Genomic DNA, 27,104 nt, shown 5'->3' on the forward strand with positions numbered 1-27,104 from the left:
ATGAAGGAATAAATGCAAGATGGCTCCTCATATAAAACCAGCCGCCTGGCTTCTCTTTTGTGACCAACAAAATTATTTTCCTCCGTTTATTCGATTAAAATACCGTTTTCGGGGTAGTGCGGAGGGCTAAATCAATCTGTACGCTGGCGTAGGTGTTATTCGGCGTCTTCGGGCGCTGTGGGAAATATTTAATAAGCGAGCAATCCGATTTTGAGGCAGTGTGCGAGAGATCGGGCCTGTCCGCGCACGCGACGGTCATCAGCAGCGCGAGCCCGAACCTGATCCCGAACCCGAACCCGAACCCGCACCCGAACCCCGCGCCGGGATCCCAGCCCGGGCACCCGAACAGCTCACATGGCAGTTTCAAGGTGAGTTAGGGGATTATGGTTGATTTGGAGCTGGCAAATGTGTCTACAGTTGAATATTCTAATTCTTAATACTTCTATAATATATACATTATAGATATAACGGTCAATATTTGTTAAATGAGTTACGTTAAAGAGCTACTGCAGAAGCAATTTAACCTCCCGCACGAACACGTCAATATGTAACCTGTCAAATTGTGTTATCTCATGCTGTATATCATATATTGGTAGTGTTTTGTGTTCTATTTCATATGCGTTATGAATCCAACTTAAATAGTTTGTGGTCTGCCTTAATGATTCTACTTTATCCTGGTAAATCTTCGCCTAATGTGTAAATCCACGGGTGATTAGAGGACTAACCCCACGCAGTGTCATCCCTCTCCGGGTTGGGCACTGTCAGTGAGGTAACGTTAAAGACATAGTTAACATTCACAGACTGAAGACGGCACTCGTTTCTCCTAATCCATCACTTGATGATGCAGTTAATGTGCCGTTATATAACGTGTCTGACAGGGTGGTGAGGGGGAAGCTGCTAGGTTTTTTTATTATTTTTTTTACCCTTATAGGTTATTTTTTGGTTATCATATTTTTTTAGATATAGAAATTAATTAAAATGAGTCTCACGGAAAGCTTCTATTCCTTATAGTCCGGGTCGCCCTCCCATGGGCGGTGCCACTTTTATCACGTGACCAGTTATTACTTATAATAAAGTTAATGCACAAATTTCTTGCAATCCAGGGACTCGCCTTGAAACAGAGAAACTGCGATTTGCTTCTTGTGAGAGAGTCAGCAGCGCGATTCATTTCTCTCTTCTGAAAAACATTAAGAGATGGAAGAATATGAAGTATATAAATGCATTTACAGAGCAAGAAGAAAATATCTTGCTATATGAGTGCAAGTGAAAGTTAGTTTATATAGTTGGTCATTTATAGGCAGGGCCTAAAACTAACTTTTTGCCACACCTGCCAATTTCTTAAGTGACTTAATTTTTTACTGGCCATAAATATTTTTTTACCAGCCATATCCCAAAATCTTTATTATAAGGTTACAGAAGTTATTCAGGGAAGTGAGTGATTGTTCTTTGCCTTTTGTTGTTTGATTAACATTTAAAACCGTAACATACAGTAGCAGGAATATTAGTTTGCTGTCACTTTAAGACCTGCACAGATGCACATGCGTTTTCATTCTCAACTGTTTACATCCACTTAAGATATAACTGACTATGTTTATGAGGGTACTTGCCAAGACGGGCCTTTTGACATCATTTTGTTTGAATAAGTCTGTTCAAGTGCAACAAGACGTGAAAGAGAGCTCAATTCAGCATTTGCGTGCCCTCTGAGACATGGATTTCTGGGTGCGCGATTCGGTAACAAGTAGGCTAAAGAATTGAGTTCCCTTTTGCATCTTCATGCCCATGAATATTTAAATTGCCAGTGCTTAAAGGGTTAATTCACCCAAAAAGGAAAATTCTGTCATTAATTTATCACCCTCATCATGTCGTTCCAAACCCGTAAGACCTTTGTTCATCTTTGGAACACAAATTAAGATATCTTTGGTGAAATCCGAGTGCTCTCTGTTTTTTTTTTGTGCGCACAAAAAGTATTCTCGTCGCTTCATAAAATGAAGGTTGAAACATTACAGTCTATAAGGGGGTCAGAAAGCTCTTGGATTTCATCAAAAATATCTTAATTTGTGCTCTGAAGATGAATGAAGGTCTTGCGGGTTTGGATTGACATGAGGGTGAGTAATTAATGACAGAATTTTCATTTTTGGGTGAACTAACCCATGAGACTTTTGCAGTGATTGAAGAAATTTTATATGAACAGTCTAGTGGGACCACGGCTTAAATAATCAATTTATTTATAACGTTATTTTCTCGTTTATTTTCTCCAGGTTGGAACGTCTATTTATCTTATTGGACACAGGAACGACTCCTGTTACCCGTAAAGCAGCTGCTCAGCAGCTAGGAGATGTTGTTAAGCTTCACCCACATGAGCTTAATAACCTGCTATCAAAGGTGAGTTTAGGATTTGTTCAGACCAACCAAAAGAAATGTAAAAAAAATTTTGGGGGGGACATAGGCCCATTTAGTAGTTTGTCAGTTGAACCGCAAAAAGATGCATTAAACTCTCATAAAAATGGTTCAGATATGCACAAGAACATGTCTGTATTTTGTACTAATAGCATATGTCTTATGTCTGAATTTGTACAGGAAGAATGTCTTTCCTAGCGTTCCAAATAGCATGTTTGCCATCTGTTGCTCACAATGCTCTCATTTGTGATGTGAAAACACTACTGTGAACCGCTGTGGATAAGGCAATTATTTAGCAGATGCTTTTAAATGTATTTTTATTTTATTTTTATTTACAGCAAAATTACAACAAACCATATATATATATATATATAAATACAATTTTGTTCGTTTAAAATCCGCACCAATTAGACATGAACAAAAGCAAAATGTCCAGTTCTCTTTCTATACTGACAGTGGATGCATTGTATGAGAAAGTATTTTGGCATCATGCTGATGCTTGCATCATTACTATAGCAACTGCCTGTCTATCTGAACAAATGGGTTTAATTTCATCACTTGCAAAATGCTAGTGTAGAGATGAAGATTGGGTTTGAAAAACAAATCACAATTGAGACAAGATTTAAAGGTGCAGTAAGGGATTTCTGAGAAACCCTGTTAATATTTGAAATAAACACCTAAACAAATGCACCCCTCCCTTATTGCTCCGCCCCCAAAATAACAAACATGCTATGCAACACAGGCAACCACTAACATCAGACAGCTTGTGTAAGTTTGGATGAATCCGCTGTGAACAACAGCATCTAAATAATGTCTATCATTAGCCATTGGCTAATAATTTCTCAGATTTTACTCGCCAGTGTATGTGTTAGAGGCTAAGTGTAAGTCTCGCATAGATATATTTTCACTCGCTGAACACTCTGACTGACTGATCAGCGCTTGAGAGTTTCGCTCTGTGCGCAGCGAACCTGTATTTGACGTACCATAAACTCAAGTGTGAAGGCGCACGACTCGCAGTCGCTTTGCTGACACATACACAGAGAGAGAGAGAGCCTTACATACCACGCAGAATCGACGCGCTACATGTAAACGATATTCTTTGTTGTATTTTCCTGTCAAAATAACGGAGTTCATTTGGAATTATTCAGCTTTTAAGAACAAGCAGAAGATATGCCGGTTTCTCCTGTAGTGGGCGGAAACTAATGCGCAAACTGCAATCTCATTGGCTGGCGCTCATCCCTGTTTTGTTTTCTGATTACGATTATCTTTTTTTTTTTTTTTTTTTTACAGAAATATTGACTGACCAACGATATCTTAAACACCACCACCAGTCCTAAGTTCAGTTAAAATGACATATGCATTCATACGTATTACCAAGTTTTAGTTCTAATTACTGAAGTTCTATCATTAAATAGTGCTTGATTATTATAATATCATTATATTGATTATATGACTGATGTTAAGAGTGTACGTTCAGATATTTATTTAGCAAATTTAAACTGGTTTGGTGGAATCATATATTTTAATATTTTTTATATATATGTCTATATCTCAGTATAGCAGTCTGGCAAAAAAAATGTACTAGCTAATGGCAAATTCTATTGCCAAGGTGTGTGTAGTTGAAAAAGAGAGGTTACAGAGAGATATTTCTTAACATAAGAATTAAGGTAAAGGTTTGAAAGTTCTTATTTGCCTAATGTGTGGTGCATGTTAACAAACCTGAATTTCAACCCTTCCGAATCTGATTGATCTGGTTTCCCTTCGTCCGGCCTTAATAGGTTTTAACATTCTTGAGGAGTCCAAACTGGGATACGCGAATCGCAGCTGGACAGGCTGTTGAAGCCATTGTGAAGAATATTCCGGAATGGAACCCAACTCCAAAGCCAAAAGACGGTGAGATGAGTATTCCTAGATTGCATTACTGGAGAATTGGATAAAAAAAAAAAAAACTTTTTACAGGAAAGCACATTGCTGCCATAACTATTTATACACTTGATCAATGCAGTCAAATGCAAACTCCAATTTGATGTTGCAGTGGTAATGCCACATGGCACGTTAAAAGCTAACAAGTCTTAAGCTTCTGTCTAATGTGTGTCTTGAACTGAGCGAGAGCTTTAATGTGTTGTCCTTCTCAGAGGTGTGTCCAGAAGATATGTCTCCAGAGGACATCTCTTCAGACAGGCTGAGTTTCTACAGGTTTGATATCTCCCGTCTGCTCAAGCATGGAGCGTCGCTGCTTGGCTCTGCAGGAGCGGAGTTTGAGGTGCAAGATGACAAGTCAGGTAGGATTAGATCTGGCACGTGTGTTAACATTGCAGCTTTGTAACTTTCATGTCGTTATTTCTATTGTTAATACTTGGAGTTTGTTCAAAAATGCACCTTTTGTGCCACAGACATCAATTATGTAAAATGCAAGATAACTACAGGAAAGAGATATAATACCATTGAATTTGACTGTAATAAGGAAATGAAAGCATTGGTCATTGGACATTTGCCTAGAATTGGATAAGAGATGCAGGTGATAAGTGTGCATTTGTTTGCATATCTGTATGAATATTTTTATGTACTTCTTAATTTTCCATTTCATATTAAACTTGCGTGTACTTTACTCTGCGCCATTTGTGCTACAAGCATGAATACCTCACTGATTGGTTCTATTACGTTTCTATTCAAGCGATTGTGATTATACCTGGTGGACAATAAAATGGGTAATATCTAGAGACCAGAGTATCATAGATTGTTTTGACTTGAACCATAAAGCGTACACCTAGAACACCCTTGTATGGTTTTGCCATTCTGAGTCATGATTGCATTCTGTTCTCTAGGTGAGACGGATCCCAAAGAGCGTTTGGCCCGGCAGAGAAAGCAGTTGCAGAAGAAGTTGGGATTGGATATGGGCGCTGCGATCGGCATGGACACTGAGGAGCTTTTTAATGATGAGGACCTGGAGGACGCTTGTGCCTCCAGTACCAACAGAACACAGCCTGGTAAAAGCCTGGGCTGTAACTTCTCACGCAACAATATGGTGAGTTGTGCTGTGAATATCTTACCTTCATCATATTCTACAAAAGTGTAATTGGGAGGAGAAGGTGAATGGGCATTATTCATTGCAACTATATTGTGATTATTTAATTTTGTCCAGCCCTGATTTACGGGTTTAATCGGGCCACTTATAATATTAAAATGTTCAGGTTTGTGTTCTCTTCTTTAGCCAGCTGCAGAGCTCATAGATTCACAGTTTCGTCCAGGCATGAGCAATCGACAGAAGAACAAGGCCAAGAGGATGGCGAAACTGGTGGCAAAGCAGAGATCCAGAGACATGGATCCTAATGAGAAGAGGTAATGCTAAATAGATCTGTATTTCCTTTTATTCCTTGATTTTAAATGCCAACATAAAACCCTGTACTATTAGCAATTTTGGCTATAACCGCTTTCATAAAAGTTTTAACCGCCACGGACACAGAGGCTACAACAACCAAGTAACTTTTATGGATCATAAACACTATATTTAAAGGGAATATGGTTTTATACAGGAATGCAGTGTAGGCTGAGGGTTTAAGGTCGCTCAGCAGCTTTGTATTTTCACCAAGATACTAGGTTATCATACCTAATTTTTATGTTTCTGTTAGTGAGTGAGAGCAGACTTATTCTAGAACAACTTTTATGGTTTACGCAGCCACCCTCACATGTCAAAGATTTGCACCCCTAGATGCATTAGATGAATCATTTTTAGAATCGGGTCGTGATGTGCCTGAAGACTCCCAGCCCTATAAACAGTGTTTCACGTTGACTTTAAAGATAATGACTGTTCCTAGGTATGTGGGCGGTCAGTCTGACCACTGCTCTTATGTTCCTCTGCCACAGCAATGACAGTTGTGAGGGAGAGCCAGAGGAGAAACGACGGAAAACCACAAATGTAGTCATTGAGCAGCCAGCAACCGACAGCAAACTCTTAATTGATAATGTCCCTGATAACTCCAGTTTATTTGAGGAGGTGTGAGACTTGCACACATGCTTTCTTTTTCTTTCACACATTGAGCTGTTCACATTCAACGTGTCCTATTGTGTCGGTCTAATATTTGTTTTTGTTTCACAGACTCAGGAATGGCCCCTGGAAAGCTTCTGTGATGAACTGTGCAATGACCTCTTCAACCCCTCATGGGAGGTACTGAAAAAAAAAAAAAACTTGCTCTGAAATGCCCACAAGACAAGAGGGGATCATACTAATCTAATGGTTCAGTGTTTCTGAAAATTAATGGACCAATAAAAAGTGCATTAAAATATTGCTATGTTTCACAATGCTTAACTTTATATTGCAGTGAAATCGTTGTGAATATATCATAAATATTCAGTATATCTCCCAGGCCTGGTTGAGACTGAAATTTAACTCAAACGGAGCAGTGATTTATATCTCTCTGTAATGCCTATCAGTGTTATCTTAGTATCATTTTATTATAATATTTATTAATTTTATTTTATTATTATATTTATTAATATTATGAATTAGCTTTTTTATATAATTTTTTTTGTAATTTTGTGCTTTGTCATTTTATTAGTTTTTTTTTTTTTAATTATTTTTAAATATTTCTATTGTTTTGTCATTTCGGTTTTAATTATTGCAGTACTATACCTTAAACCTTTTTTTCAGTTAGTTGCCAAGGCAACATTGAAATTTTAATTTTTTACTTTTCATCTAATATTTTTTATTTATTTAACTATTTCAGTTAGATATGCAAATTATCTTTAATAGTTTTATTTACCGAAAACACTGATTCCTGCTGGTCTTGTGCTTTTTAAGACAAATTATCTTAAATGCAGCATGTGAACAGAAGTTATTTGGTTGTGTGGTTACAGTGAAAGGAGTAGTGGTTGGTCACTGAGTTTTTATTTGTCATGTTTAGATTCGCCACGGTGCCGGCACAGGACTGAGGGAAGTGCTGAAGTGTCAAGGTGCTGGTGGAGGAAAGACTGTTGGCTGTACAGTAGAACAGGTGTTCACCAGCTCATTGCACATTTTCACTGTCAAGAGTTTAAATTCAGTGTCTAATGTTTGATGCCGCTTTCATTCTCAGATGGAGCGACAGCACCAGGAGTGGCTGGAGGATTTGGTCATCCGGCTTTTGTGCGTCTTCGCTCTGGACAGATTTGGAGACTTTGTGTCAGATGAGGTCTGTGACTTCTGAGTTTGTTTATTAGTGTCTGTAGCCCTGTTGCCCCCTAGTGGCTGAAAAAGACTGTCATTTTAACCTGTAATTGCACAATTTTGTGTCAGTGTCACTACATTTAAAAATATATATTTATTTTTTTGTAACAAGGCTTTCATTTTCTTGTTCTCATCTTGATGCATTCCCTTTTCTTAACTTACTAGGTGGTTGCACCTGTCAGAGAGACGTGTGCCCAGACTCTTGGCGTGGCTTTGAGGCACATGGCGAACAGTGGCGTTGCTATGACTGTGGACATTCTGCTTAAGCTGCTAACTGAAGACCAGTGGGAGGTTCGACACGGAGGCCTGCTGGGCATCAAATATGTTCTTGCTGTCAGACAGGTGAAGAAATCTCTCATTCTTATGGGCTGAGATTTAAAGTGGTTGGAAGAGAATATCCACACGTGAGTTTACAGCTCCAAAAACATATGCATAAACAGCGCGACGTCCATCATATGGTCGCTGTTTATGAATATGTTTTTGGAGCTGTAAACTCGCGTGTGGATATTACTCTTCTCACCTCTGATTGTCGTCTTTTTGCTCCGCACCTGAGCCCAATTAAGATTTGGGATGTGCACACCTTTTTTGTATTTCTGAGATTTAAAGTGACATTCGTGTTGTAGTCTTTAGCCTTTGTTTGACCTTCACACCTTGCTGACCCTTAGGATTTGATCGCAGCGCTCCTGCCCCGGGTTCTTCCTGCCATTACAGAAGGCCTGAGGGATCTGGATGATGATGTTCGTGCTGTGGCAGCAGCAGCTTTGATCCCTGTGGTGGATGGATTGGTTCAGTTACAGCCTGCTAAGGTCTGAGCTCAAAGTTCATTTGTTTTTGACAGTCAGTGCAGATATATCTGATTTGAATTGATGTATGAGAGAAAGAGAGGGCATGTCTTATCAGATGCGATAATCTTAAAATATTCAAATATAGGCCAGTCGGTCTATCACTGACGGTGTGCATGAAATATATTTTCCAGCACATTTAAGCCAGTCTTACATCTAGCACTTATTCACAGCAATTTCTCTGGGTTAATGTCTGCATATCTATATCCCCTGTGTGTGCTGAATAGGTTCCCTTCATCGTGGACACACTGTGGAATGCTCTGCTGGAGCTGGATGATCTCACAGCCTCAACTAACAGCATCATGACCCTTCTGTCCTCTTTGCTCACTTACCCACAGGTCCGCCAGTGCAGGTTAGATCTCTTTAAATCTGAAAGGAGCTCATCTTAGTTGCTATTAACACCAATTTTCATGACAATGATCAATGGGAACCTAAAACCCTTTTTTTTTTTTTTGTCTTTCCCAGCTCGCAACAGTCTCTGACAGTGTTGGTTCCTCGAGTGTGGCCGTTCCTCAGACACACCATTGCTTCTGTTCGTCGGGCCGCTCTTGAAACGCTCTACACACTGCTTTCCAAAGCTGACCAGGTTGGATATTTTAAGTCTAAGATGCACAACTTTACAGGAAGGATTAGCATGTAGCAATGATTAACATAAAAGTATTTTTAACTAGAGTTGCACAGTAAAATTAAAATCAAAATATGCAGCATTTAAACATATTCAGTTTCAAGTATTTAATCTTTCCTGTTTCCTGTTCTGATTTTAAAAAATGTGCCTTTAGAGTTGTGCAGTGTGGCTGAATCCCATCATGCAGGACATGTTAAGGTACATCTTTCAGTCCTGCATCCTGGAGAGCAACCAAGAGATCCTAGAGCTGATACAGAAGGTGATGCTCACTGAAACTCACTGTTCCACTCTTTGAATGTTTTGTCTGATTGGTATGTAAATTTGTTTATTAATATGTTGATGTTTTTCTAGGTGTGGGTGGAGTTGTTGCGACAGGCGCCGCAGCAGTATGTGGTGGCGGCCAGCTGTCCCTGGATGGGTGCCTGGCTGTGTTTGATGATGCAAGCGCCACACATCCCAATAGACCCTAACATGCTGCTGGAAGTGAAAGCCCGCTTAAAGGTGAGGGTGGAGGTCAAAATCTCTTAACCAGTCATTTAATTTTATCGTTATCATTAAGAAATTAATACTTTTGAGCAAGGATGCACTAAATTGATAAATTAATCACTTCTGTTTTCAACAATGATAATAAGATGACATGTTTCTTGAGCACCAATTCATCATATTAGACACATCACACTGAAAATTCAGATTTTCCATCACAGGAACATGATTAGATTTTAAAATATAGAACATTTATTTTAAATTGTAATAATTTCACAATATTACTCTGTACTACTTTGATTCCTAACTTTTGAACGGGATGCACAAACTTTCTGCCTGTCCAAAAGTAGTTAGTACGGACATGACTTAAAGAAAGCAGATTTTACTCTTCAGATTAGAGCTCACCAGAGTGAGAAAGTGCTTTCCAGTTTTCTTTTCTTCTGTTCAGTATGTATCAGTCTGTCAGTGAACGGACTGTGGGTGGTCTGTGGGCGTGCTGTCTGAGGCTGAGAATAATCCAGCCTACAAACTTCACACTTCCCACTCATCCAAAAACGGATCTGCTTTGAACCTCATTCTGTTAATCCGCAGGAGAAGGCTTCTGGGAAGACCCGGCAGGGATCTATTCAAGTCAAGGAAACGGTCCAAGAATACATCGGTGGAGCGGAGACGATTACCGAAGACCCTGCCACACGAGACTATGTGGTGACACGTGCACGTCTAATGGCTGCAAAGTGGGTGTGGGGGGAGAGATTCTTTAAACTTTTTTTCCTGTTTCTTTGTGCCATATTTGTGTCTGACTACTTTGTGTCCTCCTAGGCTGTTGGGGGCGCTGTGCAATTGTATATGTGACCCACGGCTGAACAGCTCTTCTCAGGAACTCCGTCCTGCCGAGTCTCTAGCTCAACTTTTACTATTCCATCTCAATTCCAAATCGGCCCTGCAGCGGATCGCTGTTTCTATGGTGATCTGTGAGTGGGCAGGCCTTCAGAAGGTGAGAATGGGAGAGGGTGACTTTTCGGTTTCTTTTTAAACATGTTAATGACATGCTGTCCTGCATCACACAGGAGTGTGAGCTGTTATCCAGCGTGGTTCAGCCCCGATTGCTGACCATCCTCTCAGAACAACTCTACTACGATGAGATCGCCATTCCTTTTACTCGCATGCAGAACGAATGCAAACAGCTCATAGCACTGCTGGCTGACGCCCAGATTGATGTGGGAGAACGCATCAACTCCGCTGTGTTCACCATTGATCAGGCCAATGAGCTGGTAAGTAAAAGATGCTAAAGCTGAAGTTCTAGAGCGTTCTGCTGTTATCTTTTAAGAATGGGGTCCATTCTAGACTTAAACATTAATACTAAAAATTGTTTATTATATAAAAAACTATTAATAATAAGTGTAATGTATAAATGTATTATAATTTCAATAATATTAATGTAAATGTATAACAATTATACTATAATAATAAACAAATATACATAATTTACTACATTAATATAATAATTTAAATATAATATGTGAGGTTTACTTTTTATAATTACAATGTTAAAAACAACAATGTACATTAATATAGCAATTTAAATTATTATAATAAACATTAGTAATATTGTATTATATAGTAACTTATAATAGTTTAAATGTGTAATATCTAAATGTATTAATATAATTATATAATATTAATAATTATATATATATAATGTACTATATTAATATCATAATACAGTTAATTCATAAACATAATTTATTATTATCATTATATGTAGTAGTAATTTGTATTTATACAAGTGGTATAGATGGATGCAAAACCATTTTTCAAAACTATGTGTCCTTTGGAGAAAGCAATCCCAAAATGCTTTAGGAATAATCTCAAAGAAATCTATTTCAGTTAGGACCCTTACTTAGAAGGCAGCAGATGGCAAGGCAGCTCATTAGAACCTATACATGTCCTGTATGCCACTGTGGATTAATGTCTCCAAAATGGCTTCTTATTCATCCCCTGATTTCCTCTAGGTGACCACCATCTTCTCAGAATGCACCTCCTCTCTGAACCTCAAGTCACGTCAGTTCCAGCCTTTGGATGGCAAGAGGCTGCAAGCTCATTCCACTGTGTGCGAGACCAGCGCTGAATGGCAGCAGCTGCAGCTGAGAGTTCATACCTTCACTGCCTGCGCTGTGGTGGGACTGGCCATGCTGCCGGATAAGCTCAATCCTCTGGTCAGGCCCCTGATGGAGGCAGCCCGCCGTGAAGAGAACATACTCGTTCAGGGTTACGCAGCCTCCAACATCGCTCGTCTGCTGCAGCTGTGCTCTATCAGATCTCCCTGTCCTAACGCCAAGATCGTGAAGAATCTCTGCAGCTCGGTGTGTGTAGATCCGATGCTCACCCCTAGTGCTGCCTGTCCTGTCCCGCCAGCCAGCGCTCCAGCAATACAAGAGAGCAGTAAAGGTGAGAGGAACACCATAACATTCATATTTTCATTGGCCGCCCTTATTTATGAAACGAGAGCAGAACGAATTTGTGGGTAAATTGTATAAATGGGTTTTATTGACAATTAAAAAAAATATATATTTTGCTTTTATTTCAAGAATAAGGTCTATTCTGGCCCATTATTATTATTATTATTATTATTAATATTAATATTTTTTGGTGTGTATATACAATAACAAATTCTATTATTACCGCTATTACTAGGGGTTAAACGTATCGTTGTTGATCCGTACGGATCATGTGCTAGAATATTAGTTAGACCTTACTTTATGTAAATTTGTTATATTGTATCTATCTATGCTTGTAATTAGTGTTGATGGTCCGATACGTGACTCAAAAACCGCAATATGATCTGAATCGAGAGTTGTGATCCATTGAACCACTAGCTATTACTTACTACTACTACTACTACTACTACTACTACTACTACTAATAATAATAATTGTGCAGTATTATTAATAATAATAATAATAATAATACATTTTATTATTATTTACATGTATTATAAAAATGGATAATCTTGAAAATTGAAATAAATATAATAAATAAAATATAGTATATAAAAATATATGGAAAATACAACATTTTTAAAACGTGAACTTTATTTCTATAGATTGTTTCTTTCCTTTTTTTTTTCTTTATAGTAATTTGTTCATTTATATTGGTATCTTCCTAGATCATCCTATTTAATTTGAATGTTGGCTTTTAATTTAAAATGTAAGCTCTATTGTTTCATGGGTTTTAGATTTGTGTATGTCATCTGTCCTGCAGGGTCTGTGGCAGAGAAGGATGCAATGCATCATATGGTGAACAAGACAAAGGGCATCATCACTCTTTACCGGCATCAGAAAGCAGCTTTTGCCATCACCAGTAAGAGGGGACCCACCCCCAAAGCCCCCAAAACCAACACCAACAATGACCTGCCCCTCGGAGGCAGCATTACTACAGAAACAGACGAGGTATGTTCAGTGGTGTTATTAGTAGCGTCACGGTTTCCTCTTCATTGATCTCATGACTGATGGTGTTTAATTCTAACTTTCTTCTTAATCCTTCATTCTAAGAGCAAGAAGCCATGTCTTATCCAGAGGAGAGGTGCAGAGTTCTGCTTGATGACAGTTGCCAGGCATTTCGGTCAGGACTTGACAAAATCATTGCCATATCTGTGGGAGTTCATGACCGTTCCGCTGAGAAATGCGCTGAATGCTCAGGGATTTGGTAATCTCAATGTTTCAGTGGAGTTTGAGTGTTTGAAAAACTCTTTATGATTCAGATGAATGTTTGTTAACCTTCTCACTTTGTGTCCGTGTTTGTTGCAGATTCCAGCCAGTTGTTGAAGCAGGGAGATTCGATTGCTCAGGAGCTTGTGAACTCTCTGCAGGTGCTGGAGGTCACCGCAGGAGCCATGTCCCAAGAGCTCATCCCTGTAGTATGTATACGTACAGCTTTCAAGAACGTCTTGCTTCAAACTGCATGAACACTGGAAATGACAGCTAGTCTCCTGTTGTCTCTCTACCTGCAGTTGATGGAGCAGCTGCCTCTCCTGTGCACCTGTCTGCAGCATCCATACACAGCTGTGCGTCACATGGCCGCTCGCGGTGTGGGCGTGCTCAGCAAGATCGCTACTATGGAGACCATGAATGTGTTTCTGGAACATGTGCTGCCCTGGTTGGGTGCTATTGATGACAACACCAAGCAGGAGGGAGCCATCGAAGCCATGGCCTGTATCCTCTCACATGAAAATCTAGCTGTTTTCTTGTACTATAAATGTTTTTGTATTTCACCAAGGTGTTAAACTTAATTTAGGATGTATTATAATTTGAGTAAGACATGCATACAGTACAGTTCAAAGTTTGGTGTCAGTATTATTATTATTATTATTATTATCTATAAGTCTTTAGAAGAGATATGATCGCTTTTAAAAGCCTTAATTATATCTCTTCATCATATAATCACCGAACATAAACAGAAGCTCAACCATACTTGCTTGAGCGAGAGAAAACCTGTGGTGGAAGCTCAAATGTTCTGGCATAACACTATCTTTAAGAATGTTTTGTATTAAAGTTTGGGGTGAATAGACTTTCCATAGAGGGACTGAAATGTCCCAGATTTTATTAAAACATTTCTTAATTTGTGTTCCGAAGATGAACGAAAGACTTATGGATTTGAAATGACATGAGGATGAGTAAATTATAACAGAATTTTCAATTTTGGGTGAACTATCCCTTTATATCAACTAATTGTGCTCTAGAAATAAACGTGCCCTTGCTAAATAAAAGTTTTAAGTCTAAATTAAATTGATCAAAGGTAACAGTAAAGACAATTGTTACAAAAGATTATTTTGAGCTTATTATTCATAAAAAAAATCCTGAAAAAAGTTTCCACAACAATATTAATCAGCACAACTGTTCAACATTGATATTTCTTGTGCAGCAAATCAGCATATTATAATGATTTCCAAAGGATCATATGACACACTAGACTGCTGAAAACTCAGCTTTGCCATCACAAGAATAAATTACTTTTAAAATGTATTAAATAAGAATACTTTTTACTGTATTTGATTAAATAAATGCCTCCTTGGTGAGCCTTCAAAAGAGACTTCAAAAACATAAAATCATACCATCCCCAAACATTGTTTGTAGTGTACAGACATTTAAAGTGTGTAGAGAACACAAATATTTTCCCTGAGCGCAGTGTCCAGGTGTGATGGAACAGTTGGATGTGGATATTGTGCCCTATATTGTGCTGTTGGTGGTCCCCGTGTTGGGCCGTATGAGTGACCCCTGTGACAGCGTGCGGTTCATGGCCACACAATGCTTTGCTACTCTGATCCGACTGCTTCCTCTTGAGGTGAGAGATCTGTAACCAGCACAGTGTAGCATTCACACTTTTCATAGTGTCTAATGATGCAAGGCGTTCTGCAGAGGGTTCTCAGTATGGGCAGGATGCTTGTTGCATAACTTCTGTGCAGCTGTTTTCCTTTTTGTCTTAGTCTTTTTTTTTTTTTTTTTTTTTTTTTTTTTTCTCATTCCTTTCAGGCTGGAATCCCAGACCCACCGTCAATGTCTGAAGATCTCATTCGGCAGAAGGCCAGAGAACGACACTTCCTCGAGCAGCTGCTGGATGGAAGGAAACTGGAAAATTACAAGATTCCTGTGCCCATCAAAGCAGAGCTCAGGAAATACCAACAGGTGTGTTTGCTTTTCACAGATCTGCCCATGAAAATGTTCGTTTTTTATGGAAAATGGAAATGCATAACTTGAATATAAAAGAAGTTTGACTGCATTTATCGCTGGTAACTTCTTTCATTCTTAAATAATTTCTGTTCTCTTTTGTAGGATGGTGTCAACTGGCTGGCATTTTTAAACAAGTACAAGCTTCACGGGATCTTGTGTGATGATATGGGTCTGGGTAAAACCTTGCAGTCCATCTGTATTCTGGCTGGCGATCATTTCCTCAGGTACACTCCAAATCAACTTCATCCTTCATAGTGCAGTATTATAGGTTAAAAAGCAAGACTTTATTTGCCGAATAATATTGGTGTGTGTGTAGGGCTCAGGAGTTCACCAGGACAAAGGCTCCTGACTGTTGCCATTTGCCCTCCATAGTGGTGTGCCCCCCCACCCTGACAGGCCACTGGGTGGATGAGGTTGGGAAGTTTTGCTCTAAAGAGTATCTGAATCCTCTGCACTATACTGGCCCCCCCACTGAAAGAGCACGGTACGATCAGAAGAAACTGTTTGTTAAACAAATATTGACACGTCATACAGTTTAAAAAAAGGTGATTTCATGCATGTGTGATTTCCTGTTTCATGTTATGCAGGTTGCAGCACCAGGTGAAGAAACACAATCTAATTGTTGCCTCGTATGATGTCGTTAGGAATGACATTGACTTTTTCAGGTAACAACTCGACATTTACTTGTTCATCATTCACAGACTTCATACACAGTGGGGGGGTGCAGGAAAGCTTTAATGATTATATGCTGTTTCTCCCATACAGGGATATTAAATTTAATTACTGTATCCTTGACGAGGGTCACGTCATTAAGAATGGAAAGACCAAACTCTCCAAAGCGATCAAGCAGTTATCTGCCAACTACAGGATAATCCTCTCAGGAACGCCCATTCAGGTGAGAACTGAGCTCTTAAGTGCCATGTATACACTACTGTTCAAAATATCTCTAATGCTCACCAAGGCTGTATTTATTTGATCAAAAATACAGTAAACACCGTAAATAGTGAAATATTATTCATTTAAAATTACTGTTTGAAAATGTAATTTATTCCTGTGATGCAAAGCTGAATTTTGAAGAACAGTGTTTATTTGAAATACAAATCTTTTTTAACATTATGAACGTCTTTACTAAAACTTTTGATCTCTTTAATGTCTTTACTGTTCAGAAATTTGGAATAGTACAAGAAAAAAAGAAATTAGTACTTTAATTCAATAATGTACCTTTCATATTTTGCCAACATGAAGTAGAATTTTGACTTGAAACATTCTGAAGCTTGATTTTGACGACACTCTCCTGGGTTTTTTTTTGGTGGTCTATAGAACAATGTTCTGGAGTTGTGGTCTCTCTTTGACTTCCTGATGCCAGGCTTTCTTGGTACTGAACGTCAGTTTGCTGCCCGCTATGGGAAGCCCATCCTTGCCAGTCGAGATGCTAAAAGTTCCTCACGCGAGCAGGAAGCAGGTGTGATTTATCGCTACATAAATCGTGTTTTTAAAAAAAATGCATTTCTTAAAGCCATTTTAATAATGTTATCTTTTTAGTCTAAAATAACGTGTTTGTGTGTGTTTTTCAGGTGTGCTGGCAATGGAAGCACTCCATAGACAGGTTCTGCCCTTCCTCCTGAGGAGAATGAAGGATGATGTGCTTCAAGATCTGCCACCCAAGATCATACAAGATTACTACTGCAACCTTAGTCCTCTACAGGTACGAAACACACACAGGATGTGGTTTATGAAATCCAGATTACAGCAAGATTAAGTCATTTGAGTGTGTCAGAGGGGATAGCTGTACTGCAGCGCTACAAACTGCTACTAAAAGCCAAAGTGCACTATGCACAATAAAAAAAAATCACACAATAGTTCGTTGAAACAACTTGCTTTGAAGCAATCTGTATTGTAAAAAGCGCTATATAAATAAAGGTGGCTTGACTTCAGTTAATCTGAAATAAGGAATTTATTTAATAAATGAATAAATTGCGGTAGTAAAATTTATGACATCGCTCTTGTTCTCTAAGGTTCAACTGTACGAGGACTTTGCAAAGTCTCGCGCAAAGGTGGACGTGGATGATGTGATCTCAACTACGTCTACACAAGAGGAAGAAGAGAAACCCAAACTAAAGGCCACCGGACATGTCTTCCAGGTTAATCTCAGGAAGTCATATAAGAGAGCAAGAATATCCTCCTCTCAGTCGAACAGTCTGTAATGTTGTTGTGTTGGGTGTTTTCAGGCTCTGCAGTATCTGAGGAAGTTGTGTAATCACCCGGCACTGGTGCTGACCCCTCAACACCCAGAGTACAAACACATCACAGAACAGCTGAGCAGCCAACACTCCAACCTCAGAGACATTCAGCACGCCCCGAAACTCTCAGCCCTCAAACAGGTGCGGTCCACACATCTGCACTACCAAAGCAGCTAATATTAGTGTTTCACTAGGGTTTTTTGCTTACGGTTTTGCTTTTAAAATATGCAATTTGTTTCTTTTAATTATTAATATTAGCCCATGATTTTTGGCTTTTGCTTTTTGTTTTAAATGATCAATTTCAGGCAATTTTTGTGGTTTGGGTTTATCAACATCAGACAATAGGGTTGGGAATCTTTTGGAATCTCATGATTTGATTCAAATTGATTCTTGTCACTATTCGATTACATCGATTTCTCGATTTTGAATCGAAATTCGATTCAATATGCATACATTTAAATTTTTGTTAACACAATCATGGATGGTAATCAACAAATTGTTGTAATTAATTTATTAATTTATTTAAACTAAAATTAAAGTGAAACTTTTTTTAAAAAGAAACTTTCAAATAAAATGTTCTACTGGATCCTTCACAGAAATGGGTGATCTAAAACAGTGGCTCAACCATTTGCCTGTCTGAAATTAGTTTAGTGAGGTACCTTCATGTGCAAACACTACTTTATCTACATTAACAGTAACTGCAGGCAATTTAAATTACACACACCTTACAATCGTGTTATTTTACTCTAGCCCGATGGAGACTGAGACGCCGCCGCCTCTCAGCCTTTCATGTTCGCCTCACAGCATGAGCACATGTCTTTTACATCATTGAAGAGTGATCAGTTTAGCTCTCGACACAGTCCGTGTGTTGCACTGCTCTCACAACATCTTTGATCCAACATGTTAACAAACATTTAGAAAAAAAACATTTTGTGAAATTTGTGAATCGATTTGAATCAGTATAAGATAGAAATGCAATTCATACTTTATTTGTTTTAAATCATTAATATCCAGTGGTGTTTTTTCCCCCATTTTCATCGTCATCAATAAATGCCATTAGTGTATAGTACAAACAAAATGCAGTACTAGCAGGATGTATTTATTTGTGTTGTAGCTGCTGTTGGACTGTGGACTGGGTTCATCTGGAGCGTCTGATGGCTGCACAGAGGCTGTGGTGGCCCAGCACCGCGTTCTGATCTTCTGCCAACTGAAGAGCATGCTGGACATTGTGGAGCATGACCTGCTCAAAACACAGCTGCCCACCATCTCCTACCTCAGGCTGGACGGAGGCGTTCAGGCCGGCCTCAGACACTCCATTGTCTCCAGGTGAGACGGCCACACAAGCTACCCTGGAAATATTTAACCTCGAAGGCAGTTCCATTTGGGTCACTGTATGTGGTCTTCTCCTTCTACAGGTTCAATAATGACCCGTCCATTGATGTTCTGCTGCTCACTACCCATGTGGGTGGACTGGGATTGAATCTGACTGGGGCAGATACTGTGGTGTTCGTGGAGCACGACTGGAACCCCATGAGAGACTTGCAGGCCATGGACAGGGCTCACAGAATAGGACAGGTATGGAAGGGTTACTGTTTTCGTTAAAGCACTTCAGTATTTATTAATGGACTAAAATTTCGGAAACCAAAACCATTCGGTCGAAAATTAGGGATGCAGCGATTCCAATTGCTGATTTTATTTTTTTTAGCATGTTTATTTGCTCTATTAAAAGCCAAACTGGCCTAAAAAAAACTGTAGCCATTTGAAATTAAGAGGCAACCACAGAATTTTAACCATGATCCAAGTAAAGACGTTACACACATGTTGGATGAACTATGGCAAGCCGTTTTAACATTTAATCATTTAAACCGACTAGTCTATTTTCATGCTACTAGTATCTGTTCCATTAAGTACTAGTGCCTATTCTTTAGGTACTAGTGCCTATTCTTTAGGTACTAGTGCCTTTTTAAAGATACTAGTACTTATTATTAGATACAAGTATTTATTCCAAATGTTACTAGTAAGATTTTTTTATTTTACTAGTAAGATTTTTTTATTTTACTAGTAAGATTTTTAATTGAACTCTCCAGTGGCCGTTCTGACTAGTCATAACATAAGACGAGTAAAAAAGCAGTTACTTGTGACTAGTAAAATAAAAAAAATCTTACTAGTAACATTTGGAATAAATACTAGTATCTAATAAATAGGTACTAGTATCAATTGAATACGTACCAGTAGCTAATTTAAAAGTACTAGTATCTAATTAATAAGTACTGGTATCTAAAGAATAAGTACTAGTATCTATTTAATAGGTACTAGTATCTAATGAATAAGTACTAGTATCTAATAATAAGTACTAGTACCTAATAAATAAGAACTAGTCACTATTGGAATAAGTACTAGTATCTAATAAAAAAGAACTAGTATCTAATGAATAAGTACTAGTATCTTTAAAAAGGTACTAGTACCTAAAGAATAAGCACTAGTATCTAAATAATAGGCACTAGTACCTAAAGAATAGGCACTAGTAGCAAATGAATAAGCACTAGTACTTAATGGAATAGATACTAGTATCTAATAAATAAGTACTAGTAGCATGAAAATAGAGACTAGTCAGTTTAAATAATTAAATGTTAAAACGGCTTGCCATAATGACCAGTTGTTTTTAATTTAAATGAGATATCTTTGAATTTGTTTTTATATTTTAAAGACTACTACGAACATGAGCAATGCTTTTATTGCTCGTTTCTGTTCCATTTTCGCCTGTTTTGATCCAGAGATTCGGTTTTCTTTTAGCAGTGTAATAGCGCCCCCTACCATATAACAGTGAAAACACAGAAAGCTGGAAATTTTCGTCAATGGCAGGAAAAGTCAAAGAAATTTGATGAAATGAAGTTTTTAGTGTTTCGTTAAAAGAATATGTGACCAGTCCATTTGCATCCATAAAACGATTGCGTGTTTGTTTCAGAAACGTGTGGTGAATGTGTATCGTCTCATCACACGAGGCACGCTGGAGGAAAAGATCATGGGTCTGCAGAAATTTAAGATGACCATTGCAAATACAGTCATCAGCCAAGAGAACGCCAGTCTGCAGAGTATGGGCACAGAACAGCTGCTCAACCTCTTCACGCTGGACAAGGTCAGTGCTTACAGAGAAAACACCTTCCCATGAAGCAATGCTGCCCTAAATGCTAGTGTTTTCACATGCACATCTGCACAAACATTAACAATGACAGATTCATACTGATGCTTTTGTGTTGATGTTCAGGGTGAAGCAGTGAAGAGCGAGGCGGGTGCATCGTCCTCTGGTAAAACCAGCATGAAGTCTGTTCTGGATGGACTGGGCGACCTGTGGGACCAGCAGCTGTACGAGAATGAATACGACCTGGACAGCTTCATACACTCCCTTAAATGAGCCCAGTTCAACTTGCACAACAAAACCCAAGTCTTCTGATTGATGGGACAACGGAGAGACGTGCACAAGCACTGTAGCTATCAGCCTTAAACACTCCAGTCTAATGCTCGTCACAGTCTTACAGCTCTTCCTGAAGGTTCTTACAATTCGCTCAAGATTTGAGATCTAAAACTGTCTTTTAATGCGGCACTGGAGGAAGTCTTAAAGCTAATCTTACAAGGCTGAGTGTTGTACGAATGACAATATTTGAACCTCAGGATTTCCAGAAGGCACTATCAGTATCCATGATGACAGTATTCCAGAACTGAATGAAGAGAGAAGGTGAAGACGGTGAGACGAGGACTGGACGCACTGAAACGCTTCCACCATCGTGTAGAATGACTTATGGTTCATCCAGGCCACTAGGAGGCGCTTGACTAACTTCTGTAGGGTAATGAAGGGCTTGCTGCTTCTGCTCCATCAGAAATGTCTAACACGCACTGACTGAGATCTTTAGGTACAGCTAGAAGAGCAGCAGGACATCGGCCTTGGAAATATTGTAGAGTTTTAAAAAAGGAAAAAAACATAGAACTGTAAATATTTCTGTTATTTGCCTTTTTTGGGTAAGCTGGTAGAATTTTAATAAATTCTAATGAGCTCTCTTTAAAATGTCTTGTCTGTGTCGGTTTACATTTATGAGAAATGTGTGAATGAACAGCTAAACCAGATATAATGAAGTATTTAAGTATGTTGTACAGGGTAGACTGGGGGTGCATGTATAATCATCTTTTTTTATTTTAATTAAGGCTTAAAAAGGCAACACAAAAATCCATCTTGTAACTATATATATATTAGTTTATATACCAGACACAAATGGCACCAGTTTTGTAGAACATTACTGTCTTTAGCGCATAACTCACAGCTTCTGAAAAACATCAGTGGTGAAAAGTGTACGGGAAAATAATTTGGCCTGGGTCAAAATGTATTATTTTGGATAAATCGTCTTAACATCTGTGACTGGTGTTTGGTTTGTGTGGTTGCATTTCAGCAGTGAAGATTTACAAGAGAATGAGACTGCAAAAGATGACAGCGTTTCACAGTGTCATACAATTACATTTAATAAGGTTTGCTGTTAAGTACAGAAAAGGGAAAAATCATGAAGGTGGGAAAGCTAGTAAGCATTAGCAGCACTGCCTTTATTTTATCCCACACACACAAAAAAACCTTTAATCACAGTTTTACTGCAAAGTTAGACAAGCAGAGGTCCAAGTTAACAATCTCAATTCCAGACGTGAAATATGAAATTAGAAGTTAAACTGCATTAGGAAAAAGTTTTTTTACTTTTTAAATGAAATGACAAATGGAGCTAAAAGTGTGGTAGAATAGAAAAACAAGCCAAAATGACCTAAAATATTAAGAGATTTTTGTGAAACTCACTAAAAACAGTTCGTCTTATGACTATACAGCACAGCTTATAATGGGTTTCAATGACTGCAATATAGAAAAATCTTAAGACATAGATGCTTTGAATGAAAACGAGGAAATACTGTCTCTACACTGGACGCGACAAAGCGACCGTTGCAAATCCATTATTTGTAGTCCGAAGTGGCGCGAACGCTTGAAGTACGTCAGAAACAGAACGTCGTAGGATTGGTCGAGTCGCTCCCCGCGGCATCCAGTGTAGAAAGCATCACTATTATAATGGGTTCTTTCTGCTTTTGTCGCGTCTGGTGTAGACACGGTGAGTCTTAAGTTAGTTTAAAGTGACAAGTCAACTACTCCACTACACTCTGCTCATAAATAAAATGCATTCTGGGAAACATCATGTCAGTTAAACGCACACATGCTGTGTTCTGACAGTGAATGTGGAGCTACAGAGCTCATTATTTTCATCTAGTTTTGACTGGGTTTCACCACAACAACCTCACATTTGCTCCATTCTGCCATTGTTTTTATTGCCCATTCATTGTTACATTTCAATCACATATATTTTACCATCCATGATTGTGTTAATTTTTGTGTGCAATTTTTTTTTGTCCCGATCACACTAATGTAAGCAACAGAACTGACAAGCTTTGCATAAAAAAAAAAAAAAAATCTAGACATTTTAGTAACAATATTACACATTTTTTAGCTTAAAAAAAAGAAATAAAAGAATTAGCGCCATAAAATTAATTTATTCCAAGTAAAAATACAAAATAATAATGACATTGACCAGACATGAAAGTCTCTCCCAGAAATAGCTAACATTAATGGTTGAGGAATTAGTGTGTAAAGAAAAACACAAATAAAAAATAATGAAAAATATGTAAATGTGTTTTAATTCTAGTCTCTTTTTTTCTTTCTTTTTTTGCAAAAAATCTCTAAAAAATAATGAAAAAATTTCTCCGTACAAAGGCTACATTACTACTGGAAGGTACTAGCATGTCGAGTAAATACACAGTAGAAAATGATTTTAGTGAATCACAATGCTTGCAATGAAAATAAATCTGCAATAAAGATATATGCCTCTTTTTCAGTTCTTTTTTTTTCTCTTTTTTTTACAAACAGTACAAACAGTATTGCACATTACAACAAAGAATCGAGGTTCTCAGCCTTTTAAAAAAGGGACTAATTCAAGTCTTGGGTGAGTAGAAGGCTTTCCATCAAGTTGAAACGTTTCATATCTTTCCATGGTTTTCTCTCCATCTTGCCAAAAACCATAATAAAAAATTAGTTTTCCCTAAATTATATAAGTTGTATGTGCGCTTTACAAAACAAAGGGGAACACATCATTTCACGAAACATAAAAAAATAATGAACAGAAGATTTCACAACTCTGGTCAGCATAGTAAAGGACTGTTTGTAAATATATAAAAACGTAAGTAGTATGTTCAGTTGACTTTATAAGCACCCGACGGCCGGCTGACCCTATAGAATATATATATTTAAATCAAATATATATATTTTATACTATTAATAAGATCAGATGTTTGTGGAACACTGTGATGTTGCGTCTGTACTTCAGCTTCCTACAGTATTCAAATAATACAGCTCTAACTCCTTCAGTTGTTTTTGATTTTAATTTTTTTCCAAAAATAAAATTAAAAGCAAATAAGCACGACAAAAATAAAATTAAACATCTGTTAAATCATTTTTTTCTCTAGCAGAATTAAATTAATATATATATATATAGTCTTTATTTGAATAAACTTACTTAGAAAATATCAATCTCTCTCCTATAATATTTCAAAATTGAGGTATTGCAAAAGATTACGTCAGTCAGAAAGCACACATATTTTTCTATTAAAAAAATAAAGGAAAAAAAAACAACAACAACAACAACGCTGACTGTTCAACCATCCAGATACAAAGAGTAGTGCATAACAAATATTATCTACTACAGAGAAGGAACAAACATAGAAAAATCTGGGCAAGGGAAAGAAATATCACAAAGACACCCAGAATTCACCATCATCAGGATCAAGGTTACCCACAATCCTCTTTTTCTCCATCGGTACAAAAGCAGTGTTCGCATATGTCGTTTCATTTTTTTTTTTTCAGACCACCGAACTAAACGTGCCACCCTAAAGCTGACAGTTTTTTGACTCTCAGTTAAGCAGCCATGACGCATTTCTTGCGTTGCGTTCCTCTCCACCCTCTCTACCTTTCTGAATTTAGTTTAAAAATGTCCACCGTCGACATTAGCAGGTCATGATTCTACTTCAAGCTTCGCAGGATAATCTGGATATAAATGCAGCGGTCACTCAAGGTTATTCCGCCCGCCGTATCTCAAAGTTAGGTTCAGAGCCAGTGTTCGCTTATTCTCCCAGAGTCACCGGTCGGACACAGTATTGTGAATCGTTGGCGTGTAACGTAGTGTTATTGGTCATTTTGAGCCGGACTCTTTGGTTCTGACGGGACGCGTGTCGAGGGCTAACAACTAGCAGAAGTGTGCGAAAGAAGGGACCGTATGTTTACATACGCTAGTTTCACAGGACGTTCCATGTCAGACATCAATAACAGTTAAAGCGAATCACAGTTCTAGGCGTCGTCTAACTGAACTACATAGTGTATAAAAATTGCACAATTCTATGAACAATCACTGCAGAAAATGCTTCACCTGTTGAAGACATTTTGCTAGAAGATTTCCTACATCTAACTGGTTTGAAACACCACTGCGGTTCTGTATGGAGCCCCTGTAGGGACATGGTGATGGTAAAGCAATGAGATGGGAGGAAAAAAAGTATATTTCAATGCTTTTGTGGTCGCTCGCAAAACTTTAGCGAGAGAACTAACATTTTGAGCAGACGCAAATGTTACGCAAGCGAACGCTAATGTTTTTTGAGCGAATGCTAATGTTTTTTTGAGCGAACGCTAATGTTTTTTGAGCAAACGCAAATGTTTTTTTGAGCGAATGCTAATGTTTTTTGAGCAAATGCAAATGTTTCGCAAGCGAATGCTAATGTTTTTTGAGCAAACGCAAATGTTTCGCAAACGAACGCTAATGTTTTTTGAACAAACGCAAATGTTTTGCGAGAGAACAAACATTTTGAGCAGACGCAAATGTTTCGCAAGCGAACGCTAATGTTTTTTGAACAAACGCAAATGTTTTGAGGGCAAACAAAAAGTCTTGAGCAGACGCAAATATTTTGTGAGTGAATGCAAATGTTTTGAGAATTAAATTAACATAAATGTTTTGCGAGCAAACGCTTATGTTTTGTGAGCGAATGTAAATGTTTTTTGAATAAACCCAAATGTTTTGCAACTTAACGTAAATGTTTTGCGAGTGAAAGCTAATGTTTTGCGAATTAACGTAAATGTTTCGTGAGTGAAAGCTAATGTTTTGCGAATTAATGTAAATGTTTTGCGAGCAAACGCTTATGTTTTGTGAGTTAATGTAAATGTTTTTTGAACAAACCCAAATGTTTTGCAAGTTAACGTAAATGTTTTGCGAGTGAAAGCTAATGTTTTGCGAATTAACGTAAATGTTTCGTGAGTGAAAGCTAATGTTTTGCGAATTAATGTAAATGTTTTGCGAGCAAACGCTTATGTTTTGTGAGTTAATGTAAATGTTTTTTGAACAAACCCAAATGTTTTGCGAATTAACGTAAATGTTTTGCGAGTGAAAGCTAATGTTTTGCGAATTAACGTAAATGTTTTGCGAGTGAAAGCTAATGTTTTGCGAATTAACGTAAATGTTTCGTGAGTGAAAGCTAATGTTTTGCGAATTAACGTAAATGTTTTGTGAGCGAATGTAAATGTTTTTTGAGCAAACCCAAATGTTTTGCAAGTTAACGTAAATGTTCTGTGAGTTAAAGGTAATGTTTTTTGAGCAAACGCAAATGTTTTGCGAGTGAATGTAATACTTTTGTGAGAGAATGCAAAGTTTATTAAGGGAAACGCAATACTTTTCTGAGGGAACAAATTTTTTGCAAGCAGACGCAAATGCATTGAGACATAATTATCCCTCCCATCTTATATTTGTCCCCATCACCACGTGCCCTGAAGAGCTCCGCAGCACGGTCCTCTGGCCGGTCTTTTTGGGAAATGAAAGTGATGCCCGATTTTACAGCATGCATCGCAGATTCGTTTACATGCAGTTTCGGTGCAGATGCAGACCCCTCGGAGCACTCGTTCGCCTGAATAAAGTATGATGGCATGTGTCCATACCACAGATTTAGCAGCAAAGCTATTGCAGCATTACATGTTGATAATACCAAAAAACTCGTAAAAAAATGTAAGCCTAAAAAGTCGAAGCGAACAGAAAGAGATGCATGCATGGGATATTACTATTCATTTCAACATGGAGAGCAAATGGTGGTTTACTTTAATAACTTGGGTGTTTTTTAACAGCTCACCCGACATGATTTTCTTAATGAATTAAATTTTACCTTTGGTAACTCTTTTTTTTTTTTGTCATCATCTAAAGGAGAATTTCCTATCACTCTTTTATCACAATAAGCGCATCCTCCTTTAAAAAGTCTGACACCCAAAATGTATTATCTATGTGTATATAGATAAATATAAAATAAAAATATATACTTTTTGTAAATGTATATATTATATACTGTATATATAGTCTCACACTGCCTAATGTTACCTATATGGAGGACTAAACCGATCAAACGCAGGAAAACGAGAGAATTAAAGCACAACATCCTGATAAGCGTTAACATCGACTGTTTGTGCCAAAGTGCAACGTTTGAGCGCGCAGA

At 38.0% G+C, this 27,104-nt stretch overlaps 2 protein-coding genes across 8 annotated transcripts in view; one reads left to right on the forward strand and one right to left on the reverse strand.

The window, feature by feature from the left end:
• On the forward strand, positions 1–21,576 carry btaf1 (BTAF1 RNA polymerase II, B-TFIID transcription factor-associated). The gene is made up of 38 exons (XM_082153272.1): positions 1–368; positions 2,259–2,382; positions 4,176–4,290; positions 4,533–4,679; positions 5,223–5,422; positions 5,609–5,736; positions 6,262–6,391; positions 6,494–6,562; positions 7,299–7,388; positions 7,470–7,565; positions 7,766–7,942; positions 8,266–8,406; positions 8,670–8,794; positions 8,908–9,028; positions 9,222–9,326; positions 9,419–9,568; positions 10,142–10,284; positions 10,370–10,544; positions 10,618–10,821; positions 11,563–11,998; positions 12,812–12,999; positions 13,102–13,255; positions 13,357–13,466; positions 13,560–13,761; positions 14,742–14,890; positions 15,079–15,231; positions 15,379–15,500; positions 15,593–15,760; positions 15,864–15,941; positions 16,042–16,171; positions 16,597–16,738; positions 16,851–16,981; positions 17,292–17,417; positions 17,505–17,657; positions 18,631–18,842; positions 18,932–19,091; positions 20,482–20,652; positions 20,782–21,576. The coding sequence occupies exons 1-38, from the start codon at positions 355–357 to the stop codon at positions 20,926–20,928; spliced, it is 5,586 nt and encodes a 1,861-aa protein (XP_082009398.1). The 5' UTR covers positions 1–354; the 3' UTR covers positions 20,929–21,576.
• Positions 21,577–21,999: 423 nt separating this feature from the next.
• cpeb3 (cytoplasmic polyadenylation element binding protein 3) overlaps positions 22,000–27,104 on the reverse strand; it is a 38,814-nt gene continuing 33,709 nt past the window's right edge. For 6 of the 7 annotated variants that reach the window (XM_082153382.1, XM_082153381.1, XM_082153380.1 and 3 more), the window contains one exon: positions 22,000–27,104. This exon is cut by the window's right edge and continues 384 nt beyond it. The gene's annotated coding sequence lies outside the window, so the exon portion shown is untranslated. The other variant, XR_014201398.1, reaches the window with a different exon arrangement.

This window comes from Leuciscus leuciscus, assembly GCF_965113295.1.
Source record: "Leuciscus leuciscus genome assembly, chromosome: 22".
NCBI classification, from domain to species: domain Eukaryota; kingdom Metazoa; phylum Chordata; class Actinopteri; order Cypriniformes; family Leuciscidae; genus Leuciscus; species Leuciscus leuciscus.

Bases quoted from the DNA above. Each gene is read 5' to 3' on its own strand.
- btaf1 (XM_082153272.1), top strand. The intron at 6,563-7,298 runs GTACTGAAAAAA...TGTCATGTTTAG, and splicing joins TCTTCAACCCCTCATGGGAG to ATTCGCCACGGTGCCGGCAC. The intron at 8,795-8,907 runs GTTAGATCTCTT...TGTCTTTCCCAG, and splicing joins CCACAGGTCCGCCAGTGCAG to CTCGCAACAGTCTCTGACAG.